Raw genomic sequence first — 25,182 nt, 5'->3', positions numbered from 1 at the left:
CTAACAATAGTAAATTTTTACTATATGCCAGGCACTGTTTCAAGTGCTGTATCTTCTTCACGCTCCTGAAGTAGTTACCATCCTCATCTAACAGATCCAGCAGCCTGTGGGCCTAAAATAACTTGTCCATGACCTTAACCACTGGGCCCTACTGCTGAAACAAAAGCTTTCTTTTGTAAACTAATCCACATTGTGGGAAGCCTACCTCAGAGGCTAGTTTTGCCTGATTTGGCATACTGAACATTAGATTTGAAAAAAGGAGTAGCCATGTCGTAATAGTTAATTTATGTCATCATAGCCTGTCCTAGCAAAATTTTTGGGGGGTTGTAGAGGTGTAAAGATTGAAGTCTGCTAATGTAATGGGAACATAGTATACTTTTAAAGTGCTTAATATCTCAATATACATTCCAGAGTTAAAGCCCATTCATAGTCTGGACGGAAACATTCAGGCTTGAATCTTCCTAGGTGCCTTACACACTTTCCCTTCTCCCCAATCAATGGATGTTCTTGACAAATTATGTCCAAATCCTTTCTAATGTTTCTTATAAAAGTAGGATCATGGAAACATTTACTACCACAATCTCTTGCTACTATTCAAAGACCTTCAGAGACCCATGGAGCCTGAGGGCCTACCATCTTTCCATCTAAGTTATATTTTTCCACATACCACTGATTTCATTTTAAACTTGAAAAACTGTTTCCTTTCTAAATACCGTAATTTTCAAGTAACTTGTGAAACCTCAATAGCCTTCATATTTAGGGAAATAGTACTCTTATCATAGGGACTTTGACACAAACACATCTCCCCCACTTGGAAGTAGCAGTGCAAACTGTAACAGATAAAGGTAAACTAGGATAAGTATTTCCATCCCAAACTCCATTACTGAGAAGCAGGGGTTTTTTTCAGTTACCCAGTGGGCAAAGTGTGCCCATAACTGTTCATTTCTTTTGTTCCTCATTATCTGGCATGACACCTGGAAAGATCAAGTCCATGGGTCCATCTCTACATTACAATCAAACCCAAAACAAAAATCAAAGTTAACTGTTTTCGTATACAATAGGTCATGCCTACTTTCCTCTTCAGAATTTTTATCATGTCATCTATCAAGGCAAAGTATGGAAAAGGGAGAAAGGAAACTTGAACAATTATGGCCTTTCTCCTGACTCATGGGTTTTAAGATTTTGATCTTTAAGGTGCCTATTCATTCTTCAAAAGTAAACTGCCTATCATGTATCGCACTTGAAAATGCTTCAAACAACTCCTCTCATGGTTCTCACTTGAACAATCAAGTTCAGGGATGGCAAAAAAATCAAAATTACAACATAGCCATGCAAAGTCTAACATTTTCTAATTTTCCCTGTAGGATTCTAACTGTGGCTTAAAAACCCAATGAACAAGTGAAATTTCCCTCTGTACATGGCTTTTATTATTTACATAATACAATATAGCATCAATGCTGAATAGCATGATTATGTGCAATACATAAATATGAACTATCTGTACACATCTGCAGATCTAACTCAGAACTAAAATACATAAAATTGAAAGCAAAACTGAATGCTTTAAGAATCAAAGTAAAAACTAGGACTGAACACTGCAGTAAATCAGTAGTGCCTCGTGTACATACTTAACTATTTACAGATGAAAACAGGCATTACCACAACACTAATCTAACTATACTCATTTATATATAAAAAACACAAGTTTCATACATCACAAAAAACCTTCCATTATAACACAGAAGTGATATTACCAGACAAGCATCAGTGAAGTATACTGCCTTTTCTAGTTGTTATTGTACAATGCTGTAGATAATGCAGCCCATGCAATACACCCAAGAACACTAGAGTCCTACACCCAAGTACAATTAATATGATAAAGCAGCCCTCTGCAAGTGGTGCTGGATACCACTAAGAAGTCTACTGCAGCCATGTTGGTTATGATTTTCCATGCAGAAGGGTACAGTTACATTAAGAACTGAAGTCTTTAAAAAGCTTTAAACATTCTTTCTTGAACCAAAACATTCAAAAAAAGATGCACATGAAAAATTAACTGTTCAGATACCTTTGCAACTTAAAATTCAGATGCATGTTATTCAATAGAGCTGCTGTATGTGAAAACCAAACGTAGTATTAATTTCTTCTTGTAAACAAATTCTAGTGCAGTTCTGTGCTACACATTTTTAGCAATGAGAGTAATGCAGACATCTTCTGGTGCAGGCCAGCACAATAAGCTTCAAAGATTATCTCAAGACCCTGTTGTTGGCTTGATGGTTTTACTTATAACAAGTTGCAATGTTTACCTTTCACAGAATGTCTTATTTGACAGCATTTAGAAGACCAAATTAAACCAGGCTTATATATGGCACCAAATATTTGTTTCACTGGAAGGAAGATAGGTCTGATCCTCTTTATAGCTTTCTTCCTGCTTCCAAAGAACATGTGTAAATTAAGAGGGTGAAGTTTAACTATATATGGTAGAAGTAGACTGCCAGTCCTTTTCTGGTGTACCATTTTTTTAAAAAAATACAGGCACATAACACTAGCCAAAGATTATACCTCGATTACATTCCCAAAAGGCAGATATGCTGCAAACATGCAGAGATTTCTTTTATCTTGTTTGGCACATGGGAACTAAATTTTGTCCCTATTATCTGTGTATTTTACTTCGCTGTGCAGATTTTCATCCAATTTTATTCAGGGGAGGGCATATACATTTTGTAGGGCTGTATCTATCCAATTCTGCCGTAACAAACACCCAAACACCCTAAAATATCAGTTATAAGACAGACAAGTGTAAAGTAAAACTCTGGAGAACATCAAAGGAAAATGGCCATGCATCTGCTCTTTAATGTTTTCCTACGATATATTAAAATAAAAACAAAGTTTCAGTCTCTTCACAAGTAGTAATTTATATTCTCTGGATTTTTTCAGCCACAACAACTGGATTCTCTTTTCTGATTTTTGCTGCAGCTTCTGCTTTGTAATCATATGGACAGTTGTGCTTGTCAGAGTAACGGTGAAGTCCACAAAATAAATTTCCACATCGGCAGTCAAACCCTGTACAAAACAAGAGGAAGCAGTTACTTGGGAAGTTGAGGCAAGCAAAAGGAAAAAAATAGCCTTAGTCACTACAGAAAAGGAACCAGATTGCTTTGCAATGGTGAAAAGACAGCCAACTCTTGATAAGAGTCTATCACTTTAAATTGTGAAAGAGCTTTTAACCTCCCTTGACATGGTTAAGAGATTCAAATAACTATGCTTAGTCGTCCTTTCCAAGGGCAATAGGGACTCTGTGAAGGGAAGTGCTTGGCAAGCCAAACCGCATGGAGAAAACAAATGGGCTATCTTCCAGCTAATTCTTCCAGCAATTCTGGATAGGCTAGAATTTACACAGGCTTAAGTCAGGCTGAGCTGGATTCAAAACCTACACCACGTTAACTGGGTAATGTTTCTTCAAGTGATAACTGAGGAAAGAACCATAAAGTTCTGAGATTTAAAGGAACTAAAGTAAGAAGTACCTAGAACATTTTATGCCTAACTAAAAGTAGGTGTTTACTGTTATTAGTTCAGCTATACCTTTTCCCTAAATGTACAAAGAAAATAATCAAAAAAGGATGCATTTTAATCTAATAAAAGATAATTCAGAGGGCCTTAATAAAAGGTTTTTCATATTAGAAGACAGATGGAAATGGAAATTAAATCCAACTTCTTGCTACCCTAACACTACCTCCCCACCTTTCTTAGCCCATTTGTTTTCCAAATGTGTATTTTTTGTGTGTAAGACCAACCAGTCCCACTGTTTCACGTGTTCCGTCATACCTGTAAGACCAACTTTCTTTCTACACATGAAACATCTATTCTTCTTTGGTTTGGGCAACTCAGGAGCCTTTTCTTCATTCTGAGAAGTACTGGGCTGAGAAACTGATGGACTGGGCTGAGTGACAACTGAAAAACAAGGATAAAAATGAGATTTGTTAAGAGTTCACTGGCTGACAATTATCTAAATCAAAAGATGATGCTTCTTAGTGAGAATGTTCAAGAAGCCTTTCTTAAAAATATGAACTTTAAATAAACAGAATCTTCCCTTTTTAACATCAGAACTTTCAAATCTGAGAATTTTCTGCCAATCACCATACCACTACTTGGTCCACTAAATTTTATGAAACGATCATTTTAAGAAATTCCTTTAAACTCACTCTTAACATCAAGTACTGAAGAACAAAATTCTAATACTATGCTTCAAACAGTTGGGAGATGTTGATCATATGCTCAGTTTTTCTATCTACATTTCAATTTTCTACATGCAAACTCCTCAATGAGGGCAGTTCAAATTCTACTTCTCAGTAAAGTGGCCAACTTCTGAGGCATTTGGCTATAAAAGTCATTTTGATTTTATGCTTATAGAAAAGAGATCCTGTAGATGTAACTAGCAAATTGTGACAAATAAAAGCGAAACCATTAATCCCTAAAATCAACTTCAGATTCAAAAACTTCAAGATAATCATTTTGTCATTTTCACAGGTGCATTCCATTTTTATATGTAGAAAAATCACAAAGATTTTTTCAAACTTTCTTTTTAAAGATTAGCAACCAGTCTTTAGGACATACTTGTAAAGTTTTGATTTCAGACCATTAAGGATTCCACAGGCAGAATAAATTCTTGAAAGTACTTTTACTTTGAGACAGTTATATAAAATGGGCACCAAATTGGACAGAGATAATATCTACAAAAAGTCTCACCTTTCTTCTACCTAAAAGGGCTTTAACTTTTAGTTTATACATGACATCAGTAGTATGTCACAATGAATAAAAAATAGATTACTGTATTAAAGACTACCTTACTATTCATAGTTCCTTAAAATACCAAAATTTACTTCTACTTATATAAAATCCAGCACCTAGAACACTCTCTTAAGATTTTTTAATATTAATCCAAACCTCAAGAATAGCACATTTATGCATGGATTGCTGAAATTACTGCCTAAACACCAGAACCAATGCTACTGGCATATATCCAAGCTTCTAGAGTAAGCTGATTGGTTTAGTGACAAATTACTCTAAAACTCTGCTGAAATTTATAACTCATCTGCATTAGCTTATCCACTGGGATCAATAGCCCAATATTAGACTAACAGAACAATATTCCACCTACTACTTATTCCTAGTAAGCTATTATGACAACCTTAATTTTTCCTGATGGCATGAGGGTAAAGAATAATCTACGGGAATAGCTGGAGATGGGGGCACAATCAACCATTTCGTTGGCCACACCTGAAAAATGAATAGTGGTTCCTGAGACATACAAAGAAAGGGGAAATAAGAGAAAAATGATACAGAAAAAGCAAATAGCAGTGACCCACAGAATGCCTATTAAGTAATGATAAATGCAGACTAGCTATATAGCTCTAATGTTAGCCAATACTGTTTTTTCCAAGGTCAGTAATTTAGTTAAAACAAAACAAAACAAAACACCCATAAACAAAGGCATCACAAACATACTAATTTGGTCAGTTTTTTTTGAAGGATGAAATATTTCAAAATACCAGATATAAACAGATTCACCTGCCAAACTTAAGAATTTGACCATAACTTTATAAGATTCATATAGTACACATAAAGTTGCCTATGGTTTTAGCAAAAGCAAGCCTTCAAACCAGTCTGCATAACCACCGGATACTACTTTTTCAGAATAAAGCTATGTATTGCATTAAATCACTCTACCAAAAAAGAACAAATTGGGATAATAAACTGTGCACTATATAAAATGCATAGATCCTTTTTCTAGGACCTAGCATGGGTACTTCAAACAAGTCAGTCCTCCTGCAACATTATGGCACTTCTGGTGGTGCTATAGAAGCATGACTTCTCATTTGAGTTTTAAACTCCCACAAAATGATAGGGATACTGCACTTCAACTTTCAGTGTTCAATATATTGTTTAACTTGAAAGTTTCCTACAACACTGACAATATCAAAACTGAAGTTACTGCTTTTGATTATAAATTTTTCTTTATGGCCTTGAAATTTAAGTTCATAACACTCCTCACTGCAGGCATGAGTAGAAGAAAAAAAAAAAGTTTGTAACACATCCAGCCTCTAGATTACAAAGTTTGCTGATTTAAATAAAGGAAGATGGGACAGGCAGAAAGAGAGTAAAGAATGTGACTACTTTACATTTTAAGATACTTTAAAGATAGTCCTTTGCTTGGGCTGGTACTTTACAGCTCTCCCTGTAAAGAAGGAAAGAATGGGAAGGAAAGAATCCTCCCACCAACTCCTTCTCATGCTACCGAATTCAGAACTGAACTAGTATTAAACAAAAAGCATACCTGGCTCTGACACCTCTGTTTTCGGGGTAGTTATTTTGTCCTCTCTTGAAATGCTCATTTCTGTCATTTGCTGAGTTACAGGCAAGGCAGCCACAGGCACATTTCTATTTGAGTTCAAGCAAACAGTTATTTTTAAAGATGTTAAGGGTACTTCTCTTTGAGATAACGAGTAAGTTTTCAATTCAACTTTAAATTATATATTTTTTCCAACACGGTCAAATGGAGCTAGATAACCTAAAATTTTACAAAGGATGTTATCGGATACCCAGAACAAACGATTGAGAATAAAGTAAGTAATCTGATAAATGGTTCATCAACTCAAGGCTGCATCATTTGTATAGGTTACAATATTCTATTATACCAACTAGGAATTTTTAGCTGTGCCTGTAACTTGGTTAAGGGCAAAAGGGGCAGCTTTGCCAAAACACCTTATGTGGCACTATAATACAGTCTGTAGTCTCTCAACAATCCCTAAATCTCAATTACAAATAAAAACAGCACAGCATTTCCAACATAGTACCCTTGAGGGCGTTAAGGAATACACTGTATATACATCTTTACTCACAGACCTAACAATCATATATTAAAGGACACTGGAATTCCTGATCGTATAACACATGCAAAGCTAAGAGGATCTGATATATTAACATTTTTATTATTGTATGGTTTGTACAGACATCTTAGTTTCCTCTTTGCAGTATCATAAAAATTCTGAAATGTTCAATCTTACCTTGATTTTTCAGATGTGCTGCCAGCAGCACCTTCACAGTTGTTTAAGCTAGTGTCTGCTCTCTGTACAGATGCAGAATCTGAGGTAGGACTGTTGGAACCACTAGCTGTCCCTATTTAAAAACAGGATTTGTAAGGAACCAATCAACACTACAAAAATTCACTTACTATCAAGACTTAGTAAGTAACAAATACTTGCATTTAATTAGGTTAGAGATTTAAGCACTTTCACTGTGCGGCAATCCTACACTTGAGTATCCAAACAAAAAAAAAAAAAAAGAAAGAAAGAAAGCAAGCTAAAAAAGCTATAAGATGCTTGTACGTATAGTCATTCATTTTTGATGCAGTCATGTCAAATACTCGGGCTGTTACTTTAATTTCAAGCTCTTGTCAAGTCTTCTCTTTTTGGGCTTTCAGCATTCTTAGTCTTTGGCCCCAATTCTTGGTTCTATATTTTCTGTCCACCAGTTCTTCAAATGTGTTTTTCCTTGGAAACAACTTACCCATTGGGCTCATTCTGCCACTATTCTGCTGCCTCTGAAGATGTTCTTTGTAGCAAACAGAACACATTCCATTTGTCCTAGGATTCCCATAAAAGCCACATCCTGTACTACACAGCATGGGCCCCGGGGTCTGGTTAGTCTCCTGAGCCATATTTTTCTGCTATAAACAAAACAAAACAAAAATTTAGAAATTAGCATGTCACCAATGTACCTTTGTTATTTTTAAACAAGCTGGTTTCTAACAAAGGCCCAAACTGTGTTCATCATTAAAAAGAATGGGCAGAGATAATTAAGACTATTTTGCTGCCTTTATAAAATAAAGGGCTTTAGGACTAAAAAAAAAAAAAATTTCCATCATTAAATATTAAAATGTATTATTTTTAATTTCTGAGGTCAGTCTGCCAGATATTAGAGTTATATTTTAATCAATTTGGAAAACTGATATCTTTGAGTTACTTTCTGCTCTCCTGCACTATAGGCAGACCATTTCAAATGATGTTTTTACTTCATTGGCTAAAAACATATTAAATGAAACTTGCAAATGGGAAAAAACCCACAATCATTGACTCTTGATAAGTATCAACTGGCTGAATATTGGATCTAACCCTAAAGCTTTCTTAAAATTAACACCTAACCATACTTGGGCCCCATCAATAATTTGACAATTCTGCTATGAGGCATGTTATCTGTACTCTTTAAATGAGGTACTCTTTATAAAAGACTGAAGAGAGAGCTGGTAGCTCTTCCTGCTACCGTGGCACCAACAAGTGAAGTTCTTTAACAATTTAGGGGTCAGCTGCTTTTGAAACTCCTTTTATGATGTTCTACATTTGAGGTGTGAAAATCTATTTCAGAGTACTTTACAGCCAGTGCCTAGAAACCTGTAATCACAAATTATGAACCATAGATTTATCAGCCAAAGGCTCTTAATTTTGACAAGTACTTGTCTTCCTTAAATCAGAAAATGAAACCTTTTCAAGCTCAAATATAGTAAAGGCAATATAAATACATAACCTTTAGTAATGGTTAATATTTAATGCTAGGTTACCAGAAAAAACTTTACACAGTAAACATACCATTGCTTTTCCAGAGGTCTTGCTAAAATTAGAAAAATATAGTAATGCTGAGCTAAATTTAATATGCTTTCCTCTAGATAAAAGAAAACGAACATTTAAAAAAAAATCATTTTTAAAAGAAAATCACGGAGGGTTTTCCTGTCATCTTAAACTATGCATAAAGGTACAAAAAGCATATCTGAGGCTATTCAATAAGGGAAACTGCGCGCTAAAACTGCCAATTTTCCAACTACCACATACCAGAATATACTCTATTGAGTTACTAAAAACAGTATTTTAACAAGTGTTAACTCTTTACCAAGAGGGAAAGAGACCAACTAATTTTGACCTGGCTAGATGTTGATAATTATTTCCCAAAACATTTAAATGACAGTAGTCTTTCCTTTTGTTAGCAAAGTGCAGCAGACAAAATATTTCAAGCCAATCAAGCTTGTATAAAGAGTAACCAAGATCTACAACTTATTTCAAACAATACTATTAAATTTGGTCGACACTGTCTCTTTAAATAGTAAATGGAATTTAGCTGACTCATTTTGGAGTCAGGGTATTGTAAACATTTCAACATCACTTATGAAGTTTATTAATAAACACTTTCAGCTGGGTTTTTAAATATTGAATATAATGAGCAAAATATGATTCAAATAATAAATGAGGTATTTATTTGCATGCCCACCATGCTCAAAGTATGTGAATCTTTGCCCTATGCAAAAAGTTGGGCCATTCCTTAAAGCTAGTTGAAGAATTATGCTAGCTTACACTTTCTATACTAACATACACTCATCTGACATTGTCTTTAAATGCAAACCAGTCTATGTTTTTTAAAGATCATCAACGGACACTAAATCATTTTAATCTGATTCTTAAAATCCATTTTAGATAAATAAAATGGTGCGGACCCCATCTAATGATTTCACCCACTTTGCCATATAAAGCAGTCCACCTTTCCGACTTCAATTTATCATAAATATCCTTCAGCTCACACACAAGACACCAGGACATTAGAGTCTCCTACACCGCTTCCCATCTTACATTCTTTTCCCCTAGAAAGCCAGCTTTTAAATGCCATCACATGTGCACAGCTTGCTTTAATATTTCTCAGAAGCTTAGATCACATGGGAGGGCGCTTCAGCCTGTCACAAGGCTGCAATGTGACAGGCTGAGCTGGATGGAGGCTCTCACATAAAGCCTAGTCAACAGGGGCCTCTGAAATCAGCTTCTATTTATATCTCAGAGCCTGCCAACTCCTACACAACCCCAAGAACTAAGGATGCAGCGTTCATATATCTACCATAATAAGAAAATAAAACAAAAAAGGCTGCTAGTTTTTTTTTTTCCCCCTAACATAAGGAAGACTAGAGAACAATCTTAAATTCAATCTATAAGATGCAAGGATGATTAATCACTCATGAAGCTAAAATAGTCAGGATTGTTTAGAAAAAACTAAACAGCACAGAAAGCATCAGAACAAAGAATCCTTACATTTTACATTTAGTGGTAATTATTGGAGGAGTGATGGGGGGAGGAGGAATCTGTGTTCACCATTAGGTACTGCCTTTTCCTCCTACTTGTCTGCATGTTAGAAAAATACAAACCATTTCTATTTTGTACCGTTAAAGTAGTTAGAAACTTAAAGTGTGCTTGTGTCAGCACTATCAAGGAATAGCTGGAATGAATTATTTTTATAAAGTTTATGGCTTACTCTAACTCATAGCAAAAAAAAAAAAAAAAAAAACCCAAACAAAACACACACACACACACACACACACACACACAACAAAAAACCCGGTTTAACAACAATTCTCCAACCCCAAACCAGAATAAAGAGGTTTTACACCTATGGAATGTATTTCTTTCAGGTAGCACACGATGTTAAAAGACGGCAAGAACGCCTACTCACCTGGGAGTTGAGACCTGAGTTCTAGTCTCTAACCTGCCACTAAGTCAGTGACCTTGGGCAAGTCCTTACTCTCCAGATCTCAGTACCCTCTTTGCCAAATGGAGTAGATTGAGTTTTAAAGATTCCTTTTCAGGCTTAATATCGGGTCCGAGATAGAAAACGTGAGAGAGGACAAACCACAAATTCTCAAATTTTGGGGGGATATTTTAAAGAAAAAAATCTAAAAAGACAAATTGCACTATTTTAACCAATTGAGTTCTGAAATCCTATTTTATAAAAAACCACTATAAAAATAAGGAGTAAAACAAAATGCATTTAAATTTTAGAAGTTTGCAAATTACTTCAATCTCGGGCTTAAGAACAGGGCTCTGTGACCTATATACTACTTTATCTTAATATCTCCTTAGACACCTTTAGGAAACAATAAAGGTAACTCGACTCTTTCTCCAAAACACAGCTAAACGAAGTGCGTGCAAGCAAGCAAAAAAATTTCACGTTCACCAGCCTAAATGCACGAAACAAAGGGGAAGGTGCTCCATTTCCTCCACGCAAGAGATCTTGGGGGCCGAACGCAGCGATATCGGGAAAACAAACCCAACGACGGAGAACCCCTAACCCCGTGTTCCAGTGCATTTTGGACCAAGTTTGGGTCCCACTAGTGCCCCAACCCCCTCCGTGCAAAGGCCTCACTCAGGAAAGCCCAGCAGGGCCTCCTCCAAAAACCACTGAGTCATGCAGAACAGCAGTTCCACAGGCCCGGCCGGCCCCACACCCGCCGGCTCCGCGCCGACCCCCGATCCCGAATGGCTCGTCTGAGGGAGAGAGGTAAGGGGGACACTGGACAGGGGGCGCGGCCGCCGTCTCGGTCTCTTTGTTTATCCGGGTCAGGCTGTCCGCGGCGGCACCGCCGCCGAGGGCAGCCGGGACCGACGCAAGGCCCAGAGCCCGGCACCGCGGAGGCTGCACGCCGGCCATTGTTCCCTGACCGTGCTGGTGCGAGTGAGCCGGAGGTGCAGGGAGCCAGGTCTTGGGCCACGACGACAGGATGACGCCTCCGTCTTTGTGGTTCCTGAGCTGGCGGGCGTGCTCCCCTCCCCCGGACGCCGCCATCTGCGGCCTGCTCGAGCTTCGCCGGACGCCCGCGGCGTGCCGGTCCCCTTTCTCCCGCCCCCGGCCCGGCACGAGAAGCAGGGCTCCCGCCCCCAGCCTCGCACCACTCACTCTGCGAGGACCCAAATGCAGGAGCCGGGCTCGCGCGAGACGCCGGCGCGGTAGGGCCGGGCCGAGGCCTCCGGGAAAGGCGAGCCGGGCGCTCTGGAGCCGCCGCCGCCGCTGCTGGCCTGGAGCGCGTCCGAGCCGCAAGCGGAGGAGGCGCCGCCGCCGCGGGGTCTTCCTTTGTTCCTGAAGCAGCGCCGAGCGTGGCCGGGACACGCCGGAGCTCGGGAAGTGGGAGGAGGGAGGCGGGGGGGGCAGAGGAGGAGGCGGAGGGAGGACCGAGGCCGCAGCGGCTAACGCTGCTCGAGGCGCTCGCCCGCCGTCGCCTCACGCCTCCACAGGCGGCAGGATAGGCCGACGAGGGGGATGAGCGGAGGGCGTGCAGAGAGGCCTGGGCGCCGTGAAGGCCCACTGATGGCGCTGTCCGTCGCTTCAGCCACTGCCAGAAAAGCTGCGCGGCTCCCGGGAGCGGACGAGCCGGTGCCCGAGATGCTGACTGCTCCGCGACCCGGCCGACTGACGCGCTCTCTCCGCCCGGCTCTCGGGCGGTGAGGGAAAAGGGGGGAGGGGTGGGGCCTGTGCGTCAGCGAAAACCCCGACGGCGGCGGCGGGGAGCGCGGTGACGTCACGAGCCCGAGGCCCCGCCCCGGCATCCAGTCACCGGGACCGCGAGGCGGGGCCGAGCCTGGCTGCGCTGCAGTCGCGCGGCGCCGAGTCACTGGCCGGGCGGCCGGTCTCTGGGTGGGGCTGGAAAGAGCGAGTCCTGAGCAGGCTACGTTTCTATTTTTAACCCAATTGTTCGCTCTCAGCCTCCCTCCTTCGGATTTTCTCACTCTGGCCGCTTTATGCCATCTGAGTTCTCACGCTTTGTTTCCAGCCCTGGGCAGATATTTCCCTCCCCTCCCCCAAGTAGGTTTTTTTTTTTTTTTTTTGAAGAAGGATTCGCCTCCACAAAGGAAAAAGAACTGATTTATGGCTCTAGGTCTTTTCTCCTGTTTACGAAACCTCTCCAGTCCCCACCCGCCCTTTTCAGTTCCAAAGTCCAGCCTGGGCACTGCGCTGACGCCGCCGGGAAGAGCGGGGCAGGCGGCGCTCGCTTGCCAAGGTCACGAGTGGTTGTGCAGAGTCAGGGAACGCTCGGCCGACTGGCTGCCAGTCCTCGGCCCGGCGTCACTGTTCTGAACAAACTGTTTTGGCCAGCCTGTAAAATCCCTGGAAATTGACTATTCCAGCAAAGCATCGTGAACTGGGAAAGCACCAAATGTTCTACTCAAGAAATGCAGTGAAGAGACAAACAATCCAGACCTGAGGCCGAGATCAGAAAGGAGATGAAGCAGGAGGAGACTTGCCGCAGGAAGTTCAAGAGAGGAGGGCATTAGGCAGGCAACTCAGAAAGGAGGCACAGGGCCCTGCTAGTATGAAAGGGAGAGTTACCTCAAAACACTGAGATCCTTTCCAAAGTACAAACAACCCCATTGCCAACTGACCTCTCCAAGTGACTTTCAGTTCAACTCAAAATAAAATTACTAAGTCAAAGGACTTCTGAAATTTTCTAGTAAACAATGGTCTACCGATTACATAGAAACGATGTTGATTACATAGAAACGATGTTGAGGGCTTTAGCCGTAATTAGAATGGAGTGAGAGGTTTCTTTAGTGTGTTTCAAAGTTGTTGATTAGAAAAAATCACCTGGGGCGATAATTTAAAGATTCCTAGGCGTCTCTCCAGGACATGCTTTTGATTGGTCCAAGGTGGAGCTCAGGAGCCTGTATTTTTAAGCTGTGCTTCAGGTGATTCTTACTTATAATCTAGTGTAATTGGAGGAATGCTGTCCTGGTGCCAGGTGCTAACATTTCCAAATCAAACTGCTCTTTGCCACAGTAAGCAGGGTACCTGGAACATCATAACTTTTTTGTGTGTGTATGACAACTTCAGGATTATTTCTGTGATCAACGATCAAGATCAATTAATATATTAGAGATTTAAGTAGTTTGGATCACTGATCCCAGGACCATTGGAATTTATTTCCTTAAATTAGTAGCTAAATTAGTAAAAACACAGTAGCTACCATTTACAGGCCATTTTCAGTGCCAGGTATTTTCCATTTAGGGTTTCATTTAATCCTCACAGCAAGTCACTGAGATAGGTACTGTTATCATGTCCCTTTCTACAGATAAAGAAATAATGACTCAACAGGCTTGCTTGGAGTACTGAAGGGCAAGGAGGCAATGGAGGTGATTATTATTGAGGACAAAATATAAGAGTTTTTTTCCTCCCAGATTTTTAGTTATAACAAGTGATACAAGATAATTCCTGAAGGAGCTTAATTGCAAAAAAAAAAAAAAAAAACCCAAGGATAATAAGGCAAGGTTGTTATTTAATAATGTATTCCATAATGTATGTCACCTTCTGATAACTTATCGTCTCTACTAACCATTTATCCTTTTTTCTATGAAATCTTTTCAGCCAAGAATGTTGTAGGTATTGAGCCTACACAAAGCAAGATGCCCTTTTAGCAACTATTTTCTAATGAGTTTCAAAAGTATGGGCACCACACCAGCAGCATCAGCATCACCTGGGAACTTGTTAGAACTGTAGTACTAACTCTGCCAGCCATGCTGGCTCACACCTGTAATCCCAATACCTTGGGAGGCCAAAGTGGGAGGATCACTTGAGGAAGGAGTTTCAGGCTGGCCAGGGCAACATAGCAAGACTCGAGACCGCCCCTCTTCTCTACAAAAAAAAAAAAAAAATTAAAAAAAAATTAACTGGGTGTGGTGGCATACACCTGTGATCCCAGCTACTTGGGAAGCTGTGGTGGAAAGATCATTTGAGCCCAAAAGTTCAAGGCTACAGTGAGCTATAATCATGTAGTAGCAGAATGAAACACCATCTCTTAAAAATAAATAAATAAATAAATAAAAAATAAGAAACGAAGTCCCGGCTTGGTGGCTCACACCTGTAATTCTAACACTCTGGGAGGCCGCGGTGGGAGGATCACTTGAGCTTAGGAGTTTGAGACCAGCCTGAGCTAGAGCAAGATACTGGTCTCTACCAAAAATAGAAAAAAATTTAGCCAAGTGAGGTGGTGCATGCCTAAGGTCCCAGTTATTTGGGAGACTGAGGCAGAAGGATGGATTGAGCCCAGGAGTTTGAGGTTGCAGTGAGCTATATGACACCACTGCACTCTAGCTGTGGTGACAGAGCAAGACTCTTATCTCAAAAAAATCCCCAAAAAAACTATTAAAAGAAAAAGCAAATTCTCAGGCTCCCACACTAAACCTATGGAATCACAAACTGGGTGTTAGCACAGCCGTCTGTGCTTTAACAAGTCCTCCAGGTGATTCTGATGCACACTCAAGTTTGAAAACTATCACTATCCACTTACCCCTGCCATGTCATCAGATGACTCCTTTCTTTCAGATGGCTCACATCATGTGAAGGGGAGGGTTTTAAAAGAAAGAAAAAAATGTCTTCATATGATTGATGTAACAGATTAAGGGATATGCTTCTAACAAAGTTTTTGTTTTCTGTTGTTCTAAATTTTCCATTGGACTCTAAAGACAAACTGAATTATAAAAAACAAAATATAGAATGTTCCTAATATAATGTGCAAAAGGGCTTTACTCTATACTCATCCATCAGAGAAGGTCAACTCTGGCCTGAAACCAACCAACCTCTGTAAAGAAGAAAATAAAGAAAATAGGAAAAGTTGGGTGTGCTCGAAATGTGATATTACCAATTATGGAATTGTTCACAGATACCTTTTGTAGAATTTCATTACATGGGACATACCAAGTGACTGGCACTGATCCATTTTCTTTTTTTGGGGGGGAGACAGAGTCTCACTCTTTCACCCCAGCTAGAGAGCAGTGGCTTCATCATAGCTCACGGCAAACTCAAACTCCTGGGCTCAAGCCATCCTCCTGCCTCAGCCTCCTGAGTAGCTGGACCTAGAGGTGCACCACCATGCCTGGCTAATTTTTCCATTTTTTGTAGAGATGGGGTCTCACCCTTGCTAAGGCTGGTCTCGAACTCCTGAGTTCAAGTGATCCTCCTGCCTCAGCCTCCCAGAGTGTTAGGATTACAGGTGTGAGCTACCTCACCCAGCCCATTTTCTAAGTATTCATTGAAAACAATGTAAAATGTTAGTATTTTTTATGTATTTTTTTCCATAAAAGATGTTTTGCACACTTACTGCATTCTAGCCACCTTCTGAATTGGGTGCTGGAATACACATTGGTGGGAAAAATAGACATTACTCTCATGGATCTTACTGTCATGTGGGAGAAAAGGACATGAATATTATCATACAATATATAATTATGAGCTGGTAAATATTTTGAAAGCAAAGTACAGAATGCTATGGGAGCCTATAACCAATCATAATGGATCCTAAAAACCCACCCAGGTCTGAGTTCCAACGATCCCCATTGCCAACAAAGCCAGGCTTATTTCCTTAAAGTGGATAGATAACCTGGTATTCTGCTTAAGAACTCAGGTAAAGTCCTTGTAGTTTCACTTACATTTTTCTTTGTAAACTAGGAATGGACTGGAAAGGGGATTAATGATTGGAGAAGAGTGAATGTAATTAAATTGCTTAGAAAGTGGAAACTGACATCCCTTAGTAATGGCAATATAAGTTATTAGTCCACTGTAAAATATAAAAGACCTGGAGTTATTTTATCTTGACATGTAACTTCCCATTATGGAGATGAGAATTGCTTCTGTGGCATTATAGTAATACTCTGTCATGGATAACATTTTCTTTCTGTGCCTGAGGAGAACTTTGTGAAGCACAAAGCCTTTGCTGGGGTTTTAAAAACTTTTGGGTATCATTTGACAGTCACCTAGTGCACTTCCTCCTTCTCCTTCCCCAGCTCCCTCCCAAATTTCAAAGATCAAGGTAAAGAGACTCAATTTTTTTTTTTTATTATTTTCAAAATGTTCAGCTAAAAGTATTACAGTACTGAATTTAGAGCAAATCAACTAATGAAAAAATTAAAAGTATAACATATAGTTATTTAATTAAAATGTTTTCCTCTTTAATAATTAATAACTAAATAATAAAGTATCAGTGAATCCAATAATGGATTGTGTCTGGACCCAGCTCAACAAGTGGTTGGCTACATTTTTCCCCAAGAAATTGATAAAGCAAGTAGTAATTTCATTACTATGTAGACCTTTTGGTAATTTAAAAGCCATACTTATTTTCACTGAAAACAGCTTGATCAAAGAAACTTCAAATAAATGGTGTGGATAGCTTACCAGATTAAAGAAGACTTTCTAACACAATCTAGATATTGTTAACATAGTCATAAACAATTCTTGAGACTATATAAAAGAACACAAGCCTTATTATTTATGTAAATCAAGAACTTAAGTTGAAGGAAATTGATGACTTAATATGTATATATATTTTACTGTGAATTTTACCTTTTAAGAAACAAAGTACTTTGGTCCCAAGGACACTAAGAAATTTTTTGACTGAACAAACTAGGTGTGAAGTGTTAAGTATGTATTCTGAATCTCAGTAGTTAGCTCTGGGATTGCCTCAGAAACAATACTTGGGAGTATATCATAACCTTGGATCATGGGTGGTGGGGTGGGCCAGGAAGATAGTCAGGAATGGTATCGCTGATGCAGCTAGAGCCCAGCAACTGGGATGGTATGAAGTTTAGGTAGTGGGCAATTGGCCCTAAGGCCCTGGCAACAGAAAAAGATTACAGAAGTCAGGAGGCTACCTCAAGGAAGGTCAGGATTCAGGCGGAAGACTGGCACGAGAGAGCAGTGGGCAGAGAGTTCCTTTGTCTTAGGGGAATGCAAGTTCTAGGCAGAGAGCCAAAGTAAGTGTCTTAAGTTTGTGTAATATTTTTCCACTTACAATGTACATGCAAATGCACTAATTTGATAAATTCTCACAACAGCCCATTGAGATAAGTATTATCACCTCTTCTTTCGTGGAGGAGTTGACTGAGGCTCAGGGCAAAGTTATGTGTTCTGTTGATTGGAATATATCTAATAAGAGTACAGCCTTCTGTTCCTGGGTTCAGTGTTCTGCTTCTCCAGGAGCATGTCCCCTTGTAATTTATTTCACAATTATATTTCCCATTATGATGTTAACCATTCTTATCTTGTATGTCATTCATCTCACCTAGCACTGTGACTTACTCTTAACAGAAGCTAATAGGCAACTCCTTCTGTCTCTTGCTGGTTCCAACTCCTCTGTCCAACTTCTAAATGTTGGCCTTCCTTAGGTCTAGGTCCTGAACTCTCTGAAGTTTTTCTATTGCACACACTCTTTCAGAGCGATTTTACCCACTTCCATAGATTGAAATGCTATCTGTACTTATTCTTTGGCTTACAAATACTTGATTTATAAATTTTTCATTTACAAAGATATATCTATCTTAAAATTTTACTTATAATCATTTTTCAATTTAACCCAGAAAACTTTTTTTTTTGCAAACTGGAGATATACTGTGTCATTGGAAGAGAAATTCATAGCTAACCAATGCTATTGTTGAATAGTGAATAAGTGGGAAGATCTAGAAATGGAGATGAGTTTATATTTATTCCTTGTGGATCAATGGCTCTAGAGTGGCCAACATAAAGTTAGAACCTTGGAACTCCAGATCAGGTGCTTCAGTTATTGGTATATGTCTGATTTAAATTCTTTTTATACTGTAATTTACAACATCATGACCAGTTTTAAATGTGAAACATATATATATGTAAAGAAAAATCTTACTTTTTACTGCAAAATTAAAAGTGATAAAACAAACTGAAGCAGGACAAACAAATAAAAACATTAATTTCACTAAAGATATGCAAGTGGCCCATAAGCATATGAAAAGATCTCCATATCATATGTCATCAGGGAAATGCAAATTAAAACAATGGGATACACTGTATAGCTATTAGAATGGCTAAAATGCAGAACACTGATGAGGTGTTATGATATATACATACATACATCATATATATATATACACACATATATATACACACACACACACACACATACATACATATACATGTATTGATTTTCATCCACAGTTCCTGGCTCATAACTCCCATAGGCCTTGTTACAGTCTTTTGTTATAATGTTAGGTGTGTTAGGACTCAGCAAACAGAATCTCTCTGACCTTCACCTGCCTGAGGCAGGACTCTCATCTTCCCTGCCTTTCTGACTGTGGGTCACTAGACCCTCATTCCAGAGATCCCACCCCATACCCTGAAGGCTAATCACAGTTTGACTCAGTGATCCAAGGCAGGTGTGGTGGCTCAAGCCTGTAATCCTAGCACTCTGGGAGGCCAGGAGGATTGCTTAGGGCCAGGGGTTTGAGACTAGGCTGAGGAAGACGGAGACCATGTCTCTACAAAAAATAGAAAAATTAGGTGGTCATGGTGGCTTGTGCCTATAGTCCTAGCTACTCAGGAGGCTGAAGCAGGAGGATTGCTTGAGCCCAGGAATTTGATGTTGCAGTGAGCTATGATGATGCCACTGCTGTCAAGCACTCTAGCTGGGGCAACAGAGCCAGACTCTGTCTCTAAAAAAATAAAAATAAATTAAACCCCAAGAGGACTGGGTTATGAGAGCTTCTAGGTAGGTGAACACGTGGATGTTCCTGGGGAGTGATGGGCCCAGGCAGGGCATGGAAGCTGCACACCCCTTATCCCACACCTCCCCTACGCATATCTTCATCTGATCCTTTGTAATATTCTTTATAATAAACCAGTAAATGTAAGTGTCTCCCTGAGTTCTGTGAGCTGCTCTATCAAATTAATTGAACCCAAAGAGGGGGTTGTGAGAATCCCAACTTGAAGTTGGTCAATCAGAAGTTTCAGAGGCCTAGACTTGTGGCTGGTATCTGAAACAGGGAAGAGGGGACAGTTTGGGGAACTGAGCCCTCACCCTGTGGGCTCTGATTCTATTATCAGGTAGACAGTGCCAGAGATGAATTAGAGGACACCCAGCTGACATCCCCTGTTTGATGTGTGGGGAAAAATCCACACATTTGGTTACAGAAGTCTTCTGTGTTGATGATTATTATGGTGTGAGAAAAGAGGAAAAACACTTGAGAGGTTTTTTTTTCAAAACAATGGACAACATCAAATGCTGGTGAGCATATGGAGCAACAGGAACTCTCATTTATTGAGAGTGAGCATGCAAAATGGTACAGCCACTTTGGAAGACAGTTTGATGATTCTTTACAAAATTAAACATATACTTATCATACAATCCAGCAAGTACACTTCTTGGTATTTACCCAAAGGTGTTGAAGACATGTCCACATGAAAACCTGCACACACATGTTTATAGCAGCTTTACTCTTAATGTAACCACACCAGACCAATCCAGCTTAACCTTTATGTAACAAAGCTGTGAATTGTTTTTCAGTTGTTATGGACTCACAAGTTGAAGGTCAGGTAACCTGAGCATGCATGCAACCATGAGTGAAACCTAAGTGCCCAGACCAAGGAACAGGGACTGAATTAAGAAGCAGACACCACATGGCAGGATCCAGGATCCAAGTGAATTGAGCCCTGACATCACCCCATAGCAGGATCCAGTCAGAGTATGTTGTCTGGCATCACCCCACTGCAAGATCCTATCAGATTATGCCCTTTCACTATAAAACCAGCCCAGCACCCTTATTCCAGGCACACAGCTTTGGGAACTATCTCCAGTGTGCTGCTACTTACTTGTCCCAAGTAATGAAAACTCCCTTGCTATAATCAACTTGGCTGTGTCTGTTGACTTGATACCCACCAAACAAATGAACTTCTCTGTTTGGGAGGTAACTATAATTGCCAAAACTTGAAAGCAACCAAGGTAGCCTTCAGTAGGTGAATAGAGAAACAAGCTGTGGTACATCCAGACAATGGAATATTATTGAGTGCCAAAAAGAAGTGAGCTATCAAGCCATGAAAAGATATACAGGAAACTTAAATGCATATTACTAAATTTAAAAAGCCAGGCTGAAAAGTCTACATAGCTGTTAATTTCAACTACATGACATTCTGGAGAAGGCAAAACTATAGAAACAGTAAAAAGATCAAGTGATTGCCAGGGGTTAGAGGTGAAGGAGGGAAGAATAGGCAGAGCATAAGGGTGGAGAAACTACTTTGCATGATACTATAATGGTGAATGCATGTCATTATCAGTTTGTCCAAACTTTAGAGTGTACAACAGCAAGAGTAAAACCTACTGTAAGCTACACACTTTGGGTGGTAATAATGGGTCAATGTAGGTTCATCAGTTATAAAAAATGTTCCACTCCAGTGGGGGATGTTGGATAAGGGAGACTATGCATGTATGGAGGCAGAGCATATATGGGAAATCTCTGTATCTTTCTCTCAGTTTTACTGTGAACCTAAAATTGCTCTAAAAAAAATAAAATCTATTATTTAAAAAAACAAACAACTGGATCTCCTAGATTCAGGTAAGTTCTAATTGTCATCTCACCAGGTTTTTAAAAAAAATTATACACATCCATTAACTGTTTGGATAATAAAAAATGGAAAAAGAATCGGAGATTATTAGGTCTTAATAATACTATCTCTGAAATGTATCTAAGATTAAGCCTGAATAATTAGGATTTTCCGAAGCTTTTGATGCTGGAGAGAATGCTGTCTTGAGTCTCCTAATTGCATAACAGAAGGTGATGTCTTTGAAGACCTCAAGAAGGCAATTGAAGAGGGAGCTCAGCAGATGAAATAGGAGTAGAGTTCAAAGGACATCACTGCTGGTTTCAGAGATTTGAGAAGAAAAGAGTCTTAGAGTAAGGGCTAGACTGCAGCTGTTGACTACAAAGTACTCAACAATGGCACAGAAGAACCTCAGAATAACTTCAGCATCCATCTTATCATTGTCTTTGAAGGAGGTTGATCTTTTAGGGAAACAATTTCTCTGACATTCAATGCTCTCTTGTACTTTTTATCAGATATAGAAGGATGGTCCAAATCAATCTTCCCCAGCTTTCCTAAGAAGATCAGAGAAGATTGTTTCATTAAGTGGCTGCCTGTGGAGACTGGAAGACCACACTGTGCAGTGGGTTTATCAGAAGGAAGTGCCGACGCCTCAGGCACACTTGTAGCTTCTCTTCCAGGCCAGTTCCTTCCTTTCAAAAAGACTTCTCTTTAGCTGGGCATGGTGGTGTATGCCTGTAGTCCCAGCTGAAGCTGAGGCAAGAGGATTGCTTGAGCCCAGGAGTTTGAGGTTGCTGTGAGCTAGGCTGACGCCACGGCACTCTAACCCAGGCAACAGAGTGAGACTCTGTCTCAAACAAAACAAAAGAAAAATAAACCAAAAAAAAAAAAAAAAAAGAACGAAAGAAAGACTTCTCTTCTCCCACCTTTTTCTGGCTAAGAGGTTAAGTAGTCAGTTTTCAGAAGGAGAGGTTGAAATAAAGTATTCCTGCAATAGGAATTAGATGCAACCAGATGACTTCCAAAGTCCCTGGCAGTTATAAGACGCCATGATTTCTTTGAGTGCTTTTTTTTTTTTTTTTTTTTAATTTTTTATAGGGTCAGGGACAGGGTCTTGCTCCGTTGCCCGGCTAGAGTGCCATGGTGTCAGCCTAGCTCAAAGCAATCTCAAACTCCCAGACTCAAACTCCTAGGTTCAAGTGATCCCCCTGCTTCAGCCTCCCAAGTAGCTGGGACTACAGATGTGCATCACCATGCTCCGCTAATTTTTTCTATTTTTAGTAGAGACTGGGTCTCACTCTTGCTCAAATTGGTCTTGAACTCCTGACTTCAAGTGATCCTCCTGCCTGGGCATCCCAGAGTGCTAGGATTATAGGCGTGAGCCACCACGCCCAGTCACAAAATTAAAACTTGGAATGAAATCAAGAGGGTCTTCTTCAGTCCGCCACGCAGCATAGATATCCACTAATAGCATATCCAGCATTCAGGTTGCTCTGTGCAGATAGCACTAATATTGTAAAAGGATTTGCTCACGAGGAAATCCATTCCAACCTCCCCACTATGTTGAGACAAGAAGTAATCTAGATTATTACCCCTATCTTGTTTGCAAAGACCTCAGAAAAATGGAACTTTAATATTCCATTTAAACATATGTCATCACTAATAGGAGACCATTAGTTAAGAACAGCTAACAAATTTTATTTTTTAAAAACTTACTGATTAATCATGCTCAACAGTACAGCTGTTTCTTTCAATTTGTACTTGGGTGTAATTTTATGAACACTTTAACCATGGTCAACTCTCATTATCATTAACTAGTGAGTTATATGCTGTATACCTCAACTACAGCAATCTGGATACTTTGGCACTTATAGCAGATTTGTTTTCTTTTTTTGGAAAGATGTTGGGATGGATGGAGGAGGGACAAAACGACAGCAGAAGAATTTTTAGGTGGAATTCTTTCCTCCAGTTGCTTTACCGTTACTTTTTTAAAATGACAAAATATTAATAGTATATGAATATACTCTTTGTAAAAATTTCAAGTAACAAATAGTTTTGACATCAAAGTAAGTCTCCTCTTTAAAGCACATTTAATCCATTCTCCTCTCCTCAGAAGTAATCCTTAGGTATTTGAGTGCCTATCCTTTCAAACCTCATGCTATGCATTCCTGTGCTTATACATATACAGAGACAGCTTTGTGACTTGTTTACATACATGAGATTTTGCTTTATGTATCGTTCTGCCACAGTATGCCTTGGGGCTCTTTCCATGGCAGCATATAAATCTACTTTATTCATTTTAACAAATTGCAGAGTATGGGTGTAACATAATTATTTTAATCATTACCTTACTGATGGATATTTAGGTTGTTTGCATTTTCAGCTATGCTAAACAATGTTAAGAGCAGTTACTTATCCTGAAAATGCAGAGTGTATTAATATTAATTATTTGCATTTTAAAAACATCTTTCAAGGCTGAGGTCAGTGGCTCCTGCCTGTAATCCTGGCCCTCAGGAAGGCCAAGGCAGGAGGATTGGGAGGACTGCTTGAGGCCACGAGTTCAAGACCAGCCTGGACAACGTAGTGAGACCTCTGTCTCTGTAAAAAATTTTAAAAAATTAGCTGGGCAGGGTGATGTATGCCTGTAGTCCCAGCTACTAGGGAGACTGAGGTAGGAGTATCTCTTGAGCCTAGGCTTTCAAGGTTACAGTGAGCTATGATTGTGTCACTGCACTTCAGCCTGAGTGACAAAGACCCTGTCTCTAAAATAAATAAACAAATACATTTTTCACGTGGGCTTTGTCCATGCTCAAATGTTGGTCCTTGTGGGTAGAATTAATTTTTAAGAAAGAAAATAAATCTTACTGACTTAATTGACCATAATTTTTAATTAATTTATTTATTTTCCTTCCTTCCTTCCTTCTTTCTTTTCTTTCTTTCTTCTTTCTTCCTCCCTTTTTCCTCCCTCTCTCTCTTTTTTAACATTTGAACAGATAATACACACAGGATGTTTAAGATTCACTGGAAGAGAATCAATCACAGAGCAGAGAAGTCCTGCATCATTTCTTCCTTATCCATAAGGTAATGATCGTAGCAGTAGGTTACATTTGTTAAGCACTGATTATGTGCCGGGCTTTGTTGTCAGCATTTTATGATATTAGTATTAACTTAATTCTCATAGGAGAATCAGGAAGTAGGCACAGCTATTATGCCTATTTTGCTAATGTAGAAATTGTCAGAGGTTACCCTGATAGTGGAAAAGTGAGAGAACCTCCACGTGGTTCTCAAAGGCCTGGACCTTGCGGCCTTACCCCTTGTGGGTAAAAGGGAGCAGAGTAGCTCCACCAAGGCCCAGTCCCCACAGCTCCCCATCAGGAACTGCTCCATTTTTGTGGGGGTCCAAGTTAGGGTGAACAATGCCTCTGCTTTGCCTGGGACTTTCCTGGTTTTAGCACTGAAAGTCCTATGTCCCAGCCAACCCCTCAGTCCTGGTCAAATCTAGATGGTGGTCACCTCAGTCCAAGTATGTTTGTTTGAGGGTGAGAATGTATCTGAAGCAGGCGGGTGATATCCCTATCTCCTGGTCATCAAAGAGTGTTGACAGGACCTTCATTCTGAACTACTAAAGTGAGTATCTTTGTGAACCCAGCCATACAAATAAGGTCAAGGCTACTGACTTCTCCTCTCTACGGGGTCACTAGGGTACCCTCTATGGGACAGGAAAAGACTAAAAGGAGAAGAAGCCTACACCTAGGTTGCATTCTAATATATTAGGGAACTAAGGATGCTGAAGAGTTACCTAATCACACAAATTTTATGATGCCAAAAGTTCCTGTCCTTTTTGGTTTTTAATGTCAGTCAATTTAAATGTAATGTCCTACTTCTATCCATAATAGACCTACAAAATATCCTGATTTTCCTTGACTCAACTACAAGACAATAGTCCAAGCTACTGCATTATCAGTGTTGCACAGATTTAAGGTTGTGTGTGCATAA

General features: G+C 39.7%; 1 protein-coding gene across 2 annotated transcripts; it reads right to left on the bottom strand.

The window, feature by feature from the left end:
• Positions 1-1,412: 1,412 nt before the first annotated feature.
• On the bottom strand, positions 1,413-12,312 carry ZFAND5 (zinc finger AN1-type containing 5). 2 transcript variants are annotated; one of them, XM_069476401.1, is made up of 6 exons: positions 11,758-12,312; positions 7,564-7,720; positions 7,062-7,173; positions 6,332-6,435; positions 3,823-3,948; positions 1,413-3,060 (listed from the first exon to the last, which is right to left on the bottom strand). In XM_069476401.1, the coding sequence occupies exons 2-6, from the start codon at positions 7,712-7,714 to the stop codon at positions 2,912-2,914; spliced, it is 642 nt and encodes a 213-aa protein (XP_069332502.1). In that variant the 5' UTR covers positions 7,715-7,720; positions 11,758-12,312; the 3' UTR covers positions 1,413-2,911. The 2 variants fall into 2 exon arrangements, with proteins under 2 accessions (XP_069332502.1, XP_069332501.1); XM_069476400.1 differs by having other exon boundaries at positions 7,564-7,723; positions 11,758-12,311.
• Positions 12,313-25,182: the final 12,870 nt, after the last annotated feature.

Source organism: Eulemur rufifrons, chromosome 7 (genome assembly GCF_041146395.1).
Source record: "Eulemur rufifrons isolate Redbay chromosome 7, OSU_ERuf_1, whole genome shotgun sequence".
In the NCBI taxonomy this organism is placed as follows: domain Eukaryota; kingdom Metazoa; phylum Chordata; class Mammalia; order Primates; family Lemuridae; genus Eulemur; species Eulemur rufifrons.
The sequence above is the reverse complement of the archived record's forward strand: the minus strand, read 5'-3'. Positions and strand labels throughout refer to the sequence as shown.

What these genes read in the sequence shown, in the direction of transcription:
- ZFAND5 (XM_069476401.1), bottom strand. Translation starts at nt 7,714, where the DNA reads ATGGCTCAGGAGACTAACCAGACCCCGGGGCCCATGCTGTGTAGTACA. An exon ending in TGGCAGAATGAGCCCAATGG is followed by an intron (nt 7,174 to 7,563) that starts GTAAGTTGTTTC and finishes GTTTTTAAATAG; the next exon opens with GGACAGCTAGTGGTTCCAAC. An exon ending in AACAGAGGTGTCAGAGCCAG is followed by an intron (nt 3,949 to 6,331) that starts GTATGCTTTTTG and finishes CTTGTTTTTCAG; the next exon opens with TTGTCACTCAGCCCAGTCCA.